The sequence below is a fragment of the Ixodes scapularis genome, unplaced genomic scaffold (genome assembly GCF_016920785.2).
Source record: "Ixodes scapularis isolate PalLabHiFi unplaced genomic scaffold, ASM1692078v2 PGA_scaffold13__105_contigs__length_92229423, whole genome shotgun sequence".
In the NCBI taxonomy this organism is placed as follows: domain Eukaryota; kingdom Metazoa; phylum Arthropoda; class Arachnida; order Ixodida; family Ixodidae; genus Ixodes; species Ixodes scapularis.
Genome location: NW_024609839.1, coordinates 37,401,788 through 37,411,579, shown reverse-complemented (window position 1 = coordinate 37,411,579; position 9,792 = coordinate 37,401,788). Strand labels below are relative to the sequence as shown.

The following is a 9,792-nucleotide window of genomic DNA, read 5'->3' as shown; positions in this document are numbered from 1 at the left end:
AGCGAGGCACACACAGAATGAGAAAACGTCGACACCTATAACAACATCGTCCGACAGCTCCGAGAATTTGAAAAACAAGTTGGAGAAAGACGGGTCCTTCGGATTGGATGGGTGCCGGGGCACTCCAGCATATATGGCAGCGAAAAGGCCGAGAAAATTGCCAGAACGGCGCTTGAAGCTGTGCCTGCGAGACCAGACCAGGATCGACAGGAACAAAGTCAAGAAGGCGAAAAATGTCGTCTTACCCTTCGACCCCAACGAGTTCCTGTTCCTGGGAAGGACGAGGAGGTTCAAGACACTGACGGACCTGGCCCTTAAGATCCGAATGGCAAACTACCCGCTGAATACAGCCGGAGCGACGGCGTTATTCTGCGCCAGATCAGCACCATCACGGCAGTAACGCCTGCCCGCAGGCTAAGCTGGACAGAATCAGGGGTGCTATGTTGCGCCTTTTGGACTCCCAGGAGACTAGGGAGGAGGAAGTCACGTCAACGACAGAGCAAACGCAAATCGGGTGTTGATTTCGTTTTTTTCTGTCAACATCCAATCTGCATTTGCTCTAGTCGTTGACGTCACTTCCTTCTCCCTAGTCTCCTGGGAGTCCAAAAAGCGCAACATAGCACCCCAGGCGAGTCCGACACCCCGATGACCCCGGGTCGGTTATCATCGGTGACTGCACTCGATGCTGGCGTAAGATTCCAGCAACTACAATATACATTCTCTGGGAGTTCAGAGCCACTGTACGCTCAAGGCGGGCCAACATTTAATACCTCCCTACTCGCCATCGGCCCGAAAATTTCGTAGAGGGGACGCGATCATGGGGCGACACGCAGCACAGGAAGATCGTGATAGACTCTCTCCTAAAGTTCATCCGAAAAGCCGGTATCCGGCCCTATGCGTAAACATTTAATCCTCATCGTATTTCCCATCTCTTACCCCTCATGTTCCACCTGAGGTAAAGATGGTTGAAAAATCTTTAAAATATGTCTTAAGCAAAAACAAACAAACAAATATTTTGTATTACCGAGACCTGGTTATGTACCGAAACTATGTATCAAAAGTATTTTTGTTCCGATTATGTGGTGCCTCGTAGTGATCGTGATCTATCTTTAGGAAGGAAAACGGGGGGTGGGGTGTTGATTGTCTTTGATAAGTAACTTGATTCTAGCAGCCGTTCCGATCTTGAGGCATACTCAGAAGACGTGTGGGTAGAATTAAAATGCGATGATAGAGAGCGTATGCTGATAAGCGCCTTTTATTTCGCTCAATACATTAGTCCAGATGAGTTTAATGGCCACCCTCTTCAGCTTGAAGACGCAGCTAACATGGCCATTTCTCACAAACTATTTGGGAAAAAACACTATTTTTTCGATTAACCACTATGTCGCGAGGAAAGGCAGTTATATACTTGACTTTATCTCCTTCATGGGTCTGAGCCAATTTAGCCGGGGGAAAAATTGTGAGGAAATAAGAAGTACCCTATCTTCGTCTATCAAACTTTGAGGACGTTTCGGTTGTTGAAAGGAAATTTCCTATGGTGCTGATAGACAACTATCATACTCCCCTCGAACTAGCCTTAACTTTAACTGTACCTGTAAATCAGAAATCGAAAGCAAGCCTCACTCTGGGCCCGTTTGCTCGAAGCTGGTTAACTAACCGCGGTTAACCAGATTTCCCTACGATGCATAATTTCGGGTCACGTGACGAGCAGAATAAGGACGGCGGGGAAACGTGGCGGTGCCCCAGTGAGTGAGCGCCGCTCGCTTTGGAACTAATACGTCGTAGTAGCATGCAGTAGCGGGCGCGTTAGTCAGCAATGAATGGTGCCGGAGGTTTTCGCGTTGCCTATACCTCACTTAAAAAGCAAAACATGAGCAATGACCTCGCCGCATTTTTAGATAGACTTTCGACTCTTGCCATTCCTAAGCCTAAATGAACGCGATAGTTGTCGGCATGGCAACGTCTTTGGAAAGTGGATTGCCTTGACTCAATCGGCCGGGTATTGATAGCACACAAAAGCAGACAGCGTTCCCATAGACCTTTTGCTAAATTTCAAATGCACCGAGGGGCATGCTATGAGTGTAGTTACACGCGCTGCACCTGCTGGCGTCTGCAGTAACAACTGTTCTGAAGCAAAAACCCTAAAACAAATTTTGCCGTGCACGCGCGTTCGTCAAAGATTTATTATGATTATTTACTGCAAATCTTTTATAAGTGGAAGACCAGCGCGCGCAGATAGTAGAATTACACTTCCAGCGTTCTTCTCGATGTTCGGGTAATTAACTAATAGGTCAATTTTCAGTGGAGCCGAGTGACAGGTTTTTCAATTGATGATGGTGTTATATACAGTTCTTACATGCTGGCCAACCATGCTGCCGGTGTACCGCCCGCCTTTCACTGCTCACTTCTTTCTCATCGTTTCTAGGACTCAACTTCGTCGTCCTCTTTCGAACTCGGAAGGAAATTTCAACGAGGCTTTTCTTCACTTCATACAGACAAATATTTAAAAAATTTCCAAACAAGGGTTAATTTAGTTTTACCTTGCCGATTATTTGTACCACGAGCAATAAAAATTTTTCTTAACCTCAAATGTATGCCGTGCTGAGTCGCGAAAACAAGGCAGCGCGCATTTTTTGGGTCCCCCCCTTTCGGGAACCTTTCCACGGAAGCCACTTATATTTGCTACAGCCAGTAGGTGACACCAGCTACCACCCCGTAATAAAACACGGAGCTATCGCTCATCCAGCCCTCGTCAAACTTGGCTTGGTATTTGTAGGTACCTAGTAGAAAAGGGCGGTTAACTTTTAACCGCGGTTAAAGTTAACCGGCTTCGAGCAAACGGTCCCAGGTAGGAAGACTGCGCAACCTCGCGTCTGGTGACTATGTAGGAACTTTTATAGTTTCGATTGGGCGGACGTTCTGGGATCGTCTTATATTAATCCTCAAGTTGTTAAATTCACTAAAGTTGTACAAAATGAAATGAAACACTTCTTTCCTCTCAAAACGAAAACCAATTCAAATTTCCTCATTGGTTTTCTTCGAATTTGAGGAAGCTTTTAAAGCAGAAACCTTCTGTCAGAAAAAAAAAAAATCTAAAAGGACTGGTAGCGCTAAATGGAAAAGCGAAGGTAGACAATATTGGCGCCTCTTTAAACAGCAGCAGATGATTGACTATAAGATATATCTGGAATCAGTGTGGGCGGATTTAAGCCCGAACCCCAAAAATGGAAGATGTTTACAATCCCCTGTAACGCCGAATCAGAGCGCATCTCTTGGGGAGGACGAGGGGAAGGTACAGAAAGGAGGGTATGTCCTCCTCCTCATCCGTCTCCTCCCCTCCTCCTCTCTCGCTCCCCTCCCATCTAGCGGCAAATTTTTGTTAAATTTCCCGCTAAATTTAGCGGTGAAATTTACACAAAATGCAACGCGCGTGTGACGTCAACTTAGGAAACGTCCCATAATGCAACACGAGGTTACGCCAACGGGGACGCCGACGGCGGCGCCGCTCAAGTCGGAAATAGGCGCCTAAGAGCTGCACACCAAAAAAAACTACTTGAACATGTTCGCTCTCGTGGTGGATCACTGGCGCACTCTGACCTTCATTTGTTTGATGACGAGGGTAAAGCTAGGACCGACGTAAGCGACATCTTCGCATGCCACTTTAGTTCAGTTTAGGAGGACAATATTGATGGTCACCTGCCGCCATCAACCTCTGACGTGAGGTGGCACATTTGTTTGCTGCCTCCGCATAAGCGTATTCCTCCTAAATGCATAAAAAAAGAACTACAGCCAATAATGTTTTCGGACCATGACGGGATACGAGCAGCGCTAGTGAAAGCCTTCCACGAAGTGTCTACATTTATCCTTCCTGCTATTTTCAAAAACTCCTTAAGGTCAGACGATTTTCCGGATGTTTGGAGGAGTCCAGTCGTTTTCCCTGTGCACAAATCTGGCGGTCCTGGAGATGTAGCCAACTACAGGCCGGTTTTTCTTCTTTACACCTTTTCTAAACTTTATGGAAATGTCTGAAGTGTAAAGAAAACATAGTCTTCTCGTTTAAAAAAATGAAATCATTTCGAACCAACACCGATTTGCCTATGGACGCTCGACAATAACAAATCTGATTTAATTTATGGCTGTGGCATCCAAAGCTTTCTTGACGTCGTTTACTTCGACCTGAGTAAGGCTTTTGATGTGGTTGATCATCCCTTACGAATATCGAAACTTGCTGACATTAGTTTCAGACTTAGTCAAATAGAACATGTGCTGTCCGCACCAATGCTGCCTTTTATCCGTAGTACAGAGCCACGTCCGGAGTACCTGAGGGGTCGGTTTTAGGCCATCTTCTCTTTTCTGTCATCGTTAACGATGTGTACATAAAAACATGTAGCGAACTCTTCGTGTCTGCGGTACGCAGATGACAATAAGGTATTCAGACGCTTTGAAAACACTTCAGGTTGTGAGTTGCTACAAGCAGATATAAACTCATTTAGGAAATGGTGTTCGCTCAATGGTCTCCTTTTAAACAGTACCAAAGCAAAAGTCATCTCGTATAGCCGCAAAACAAATTTCATATATTTTGCGTATTGTAACTCAAATGTACTGTGTTGTACGAACGGTGTGGGGTATTTGGGAGTGCTCTTTGACTCATCTTTACAATTTGACGGCCATATAGCAGGCATCACTAACTGCGCTCTGCGAACGCTGGGTTTGGTGTGTCGAATGACGAAATAATTTTATAATCCGCAAACTTTCGTAACTTTTTACCTCTATTTAAGACGCTCTGAACTAAAATATGCCTAACCTGCATGGGATGAAGTTTGTAGGACGACGCTTTTAGTGCTGGAACGAATGCAAAACACATTTTTATATATATAAAGATATTGCTATATCTGTGTGATGAAGCGCGTGAATCCAAAACCAAGGTAATGAGTTATATAAATATGCGTAGCCTTTATTAACGTCGGGAAAAGGCAGGTCTTGTACTTATTTTTATGACACTGCATGGGCATTGCCGACCGTTCTAACCTTTTGGTCCATATATTTTTGGGAGCAACTTACACGGCAACTCGTCCGACAAAAGTCAAATTGGACATTTTAGTGATTTATACAGCGTAAGGTCGGTCTGCCAGTAACGGCGACACTGGTTTACGCTGTAGATGAGCAATTTAGCCAGTGCAGTACGAGTGCTAGCCTGGGGTCTTTAACGTGCACCACGCAGTAGTGACACACGACCGCACGCCGGTACGATGCTCATCCAGATCGAAACGGGCACGGGTGGGGCTCGAACCCAGGATTCCTGGGTCCTGCAGCGCGAGCTTTCGCTCCACGCGCGTCGAAGTGGGTGTGCGCTTTAGCCCACTCGCAGGATCAATGGCGCAGGATCAATGGCCCTGGGAAAATGACACCATAATTATCTTTCAAGTCTCGGACCGTTGTCAATAGGGAGTCTTACGGTTTGTCTCGTCAAGATTGGTTCAGGGAAACGGGTCATCGTACCATTCGTGTCAGGACAAAAACCACCATCTAATTGTATTGCAGCAATTGAGCTCAATTATTTTCACTACGAGTGATATATATATATATATATATATATATATATATATATATATATATATATATATATATATATATATATATATATATATATATATATATATATATATATATATATATATATATATATATTTATGACAAATATGTCACTAAATGTGTCGAAGTCGAACACATAAAAATCGACTGTGGCAGAACTCAATGCATCAAATGGAAATAAGAAACAGTAAATCTGCTTCGGATTATTGTTTCCAGTCAATGCTTACTTTTATCAGCATTCTCCTACACACAATTTTTATCATTATGTTCTTTTTCGATTGTTGCGAGTTGCAGGCTTTTGCCTTGTGTGGTTATGCCCACTAAAACAAAGATCCACAGCAACCCTTTCGCATTGACAAAGGGATATGAGGATATAAAAATAATTACAATATTTTATCCTTTTGTTGCATACAAAAAATCGTTCATGCAGATCATAAAATTCTGCATTTTGCAATTACTGGTATTTATTTGAGAATACTGCCGGCCAACTTTTGAGGGCCAAGGCATGATAGACAAAGATCAGAAACCATCAATGAGTGGAATGAACAAACAACAATAAACAATTAGCTTAGTCATTGATGACAAAAAACAATTCATCAACTGCACTCCCAAACAAAGCGGTAGAAGCAATCACCGTCAGAGTTGGTGGCAACTCATTCCACTCACTAACAGAACGAGGAAAAAATGAGTTTTTAAAAACATCTTTTCTGCAGCGGAACTCAAGGAGCAAATTCTCGTGCTTCTGCCTTGTAGCGAGACTCGCGTTATACTACAAATAATCATCATAATTTAAACCAGCGTTATTATGAATTATGTTATGCAAAAATGTTTAACGCTTTACTTTCCTTCGACATGATAATATAGACACTCCGGAGGCGGCATACAATGGTGACACGTGTGAATCTTTGCCGTATGAGTTGTAAATAAACCTAAGCGATTTTTTTAAGGCCTTCCAGTTGGTCAATAAGCGATTGCGAGTGCGGGTCCCATACAACGTCAGGATATTCCAGCAAAGGACGAATCTGCGATTTATAGGCCGTCAGCTTTGTCGCAGGAGTACAGTGACACATTTTCCTACGTAGCGACCACAATTTACTTGACGCTTTTGTGACAGCCTGCTCAATATGACTAGCCCAGCTTAAGTTGGACGTGATAGTAACACCCAGATACTTGTATTTATTAACTACTTCATTTGAATGAATAGAATAAGAAAAAAAGATAGGCACCTTCTTCAGTGTAATTGACATCTGCACACATTTTGTGACATACAAGTTCATTTGCCATTTTTGACACCATAATGAAATCATTTGAATACTGTCCTCTAAGCATTTTTGGTTAGATACACAAGATGTATTTGAAAACAATAAAGAATCATCAGCAAAAAAATTGGCACTGTACCGAGGGCTTATCAACTCGCAGGTCATTGATAAAAACCAAAAAGAGCAATGGTCCGATCGAGCACCGAGCCCTGGGGCACTCCAGAAAGAACAGGTAACTCCATTGATTCAGCATTGCCTACGCACACAAACTGTTTACGATTTGTAAGGTACGAGTCTATCCACCTCAGTAGGCGATCATTGCCCAACACTTGCTTCAATTTGTGCAGTAACTTGCGATGCGAAACCCTGTCGAATGCCTTCGCAAAATCTAAGAAGATCGACAGTGTCGAATTGACCATTGTTATAAATCACTGAACCAAAATTATGGACCGTATGAAAGAGCTGTGTCACTGTCGAAAAGCCTCTTCGGAACCCATGTTGATAATCTACTAAGAAAGTTTCAGATTCTAGAAAAGTTACAATGTGCTAAAATATGAAGTGTCCCAGAACCTTGCAACATGTACTCAACAATGACACTGGTCTGTAATTGGAAACACTTTTTTTCTCTCCACTTTTATATATAGGGACAACTTTGGCTACTTTTCAATCTTGAGGCACGTCACAAGTTTTTAAACTGCAAGAGTAAATCACGTAAAGAAACTTGGAACACCATTCAGCGTACCTTCGTAAGAAAGCGTTAGGAATTCCATCTGGGCCACTCGACTTTCTAGTGTCTAATTGCAAAAGACTGCTAAAAATACCTTCTGTAGAAACCACCAAATCATTGATTCCACAAATGTCATGATTAAATGAAGGCAACATGCAGTTATCAACGGTGAAGACAGAAGAAAAAAAATAATTAAGCTCACTTGCTATGCTCGCTTCATCGGGAAATGTCTGCCCGCGATTAATAAGCTCCTTAATCATCACCCTTTTTTTTTTGTCAAATGAGCCCAGAACTTTCTCGGATTTTCTACGAGAAAGTTGTGCATCGTGACATTAAAGTAACGATATTTAGATGTGCGCACAAGAGTCCGTAGCTCTTGGCGAAGAGGAGGAAGCATAAATTTTAAACTTGGTTGGAACCTATCTACTCGATTTATCTTTCGCTTTAAATGTAAAATATCGCGCGTCACCCATGGATTGTGCCTTTTCCTTTTTGTCGGTCGCTCTGGAATAAACTCATCAACATATGTAAGGATGACTTGCTTAAAAAAGAGCCAAAGCTTATCTACTTAGTCCGGGTTCGCATCGTAAAACGCAAGAAATCTGTCTAGAGCCACTTCCAAGAAGTCTATAATATCGATATCATTCGCCCTGTTGAAATCACGATAAGATTTTACTTCGGTTTCATTGTGTGCATGCTGCGGTGCAGATAGGTCACATACAACTATTGCATGGTCAGATATGCCATCCGCGATTGATACGTCAAGAATACTTCTTGTAACGACCTCAGATAAAAACACGAGATCAAGCAAGGATTCCCTATCATTTGACACACGTGTGGGACACTTGACCACTTGACTTAAATTATTACTAAAAGCAATATCAACAAGAAGCCTAGACTGATTGCATATCCCATTGGGCATCACGCAATTCCAATCTATATCTGGCAAATTAAAATCACCGGCCATAACTATACGTGAAAATTGCTTGGTTTTAGTTAGAAGAAACTCAGATAAACTCTGTATTACATCAATACTGGCCTGAAGACATCTATATACTGCTCCTACAAGCATTGATTGGCAACCAAAACGTATAGAGGCCCAGACCATTTCACAGTCCTGGCCGTGCTCAATAGACATGCATGGAATGGTGTCCTTGATCAAAAGAGCGACCCCTCCCCCTCTTGAGCCACGATCCCGTCGGAATACTTTGAAACCATGAGGAAAAACGTCATTATCAGGTATTTGATCGTGCAGCCAAGTTTCTGTTATAATTTCCACATCAGGGTTAAATGCCAATAAAACACCTTCAAGCTCTACCGCTTTGTTGGCAACAGTTCGAGCATTTAGGTTTAGGAACCTAAAGGGGCGGCAGAATCTCCCCCTTGCTTTGGCTTGGGATTCAAAGCACTGCGCTCGTTGTCAACCCTCAGTCGGCCTAAGAATGACCGGAAAAGGCAGCCCTCGGGCCACAAGTCGGCACAAACAAGTTTCTCGAAGTCCTCCTCGTTAACTAACACGTGAAACGAAGCATACTTATCATACCTAGCTGCCAGTTTAGTACAAGAGAAGCTCTGGCATCCTAGAGCACTTGACACAATTTCTGATAGTTCGTCGCTGGTGGTCTCTGGATGCAATCGGGAAACAAAAAGAGCCCTCTTCCTAGGAGGCTTGGCCACCACACGCAACTTACTGGCTTTTGCCGAACCGACGGAAGCCTTGACTCGTCGGCGTGGCATGACTTGTTGGAAGCCATCTTTGTCCACAACTGGGGAGAACGCCCTCTTGGAGCTGTCAGCAACCATGTGTCCTCGCTGATCCGAGATCGGTGGCATGCCCAAATCTTCACAATTTGAATTGCGTCGAATGTCGGGTAGGCCCCGACGCCGCTCGTCATTTGGAGGATGTCTCGCCCCTCTCGTGGATAACTCACGCCGGGGACGTTCACCCCCCAGAAGACGCTCGGAAGCCTCGGAGGGAGTGGGCCAACTTGTGGTCGCCGAACAGAAGGATGCATTGGGTTGCAGCGCTTTAGAGTAAGATTGTGCATGCTCACTCTGCCAAGCTTGGGCCTGGCCAGGTTCTTCAGCAGCAAGGCATCTCCGAAGCAGTTCACTTTTCCGCACCCAATTGCGTTCACAGGGATTCGTTCTCAGCTCGTAAGGACCGCATCTCCTCGGACAGACCATCGATCTTGCAGCAGAGCTCTTGGACCA

At 43.9% G+C, this 9,792-nt stretch overlaps 1 protein-coding gene across 1 annotated transcript; it reads right to left on the bottom strand.

Annotated features, from left to right (window-relative positions):
* Positions 1 to 8,146: 8,146 nt before the first annotated feature.
* LOC115310035 lies at positions 8,147 to 9,411 on the bottom strand. Its single transcript, XM_040211970.1, has 2 exons — positions 9,270 to 9,411; positions 8,147 to 8,991 (listed from the first exon to the last, which is right to left on the bottom strand). Exons 1-2 carry the CDS (start codon positions 9,409 to 9,411, stop codon positions 8,147 to 8,149), a joined length of 987 nt encoding a protein of 328 aa, XP_040067904.1.
* Between the last annotated feature and the right edge of the window lie 381 nt (positions 9,412 to 9,792).

What these genes read in the sequence shown, in the direction of transcription:
- LOC115310035 (XM_040211970.1), bottom strand. Translation starts at nt 9,411, where the DNA reads ATGCCACCGATCTCGGATCAGCGAGGACACATGGTTGCTGACAGCTCC. An exon ending in CGTCGGTTCGGCAAAAGCCA is followed by an intron (nt 8,992 to 9,269) that starts GTAAGTTGCGTG and finishes GTTGACAACGAG; the next exon opens with CGCAGTGCTTTGAATCCCAA.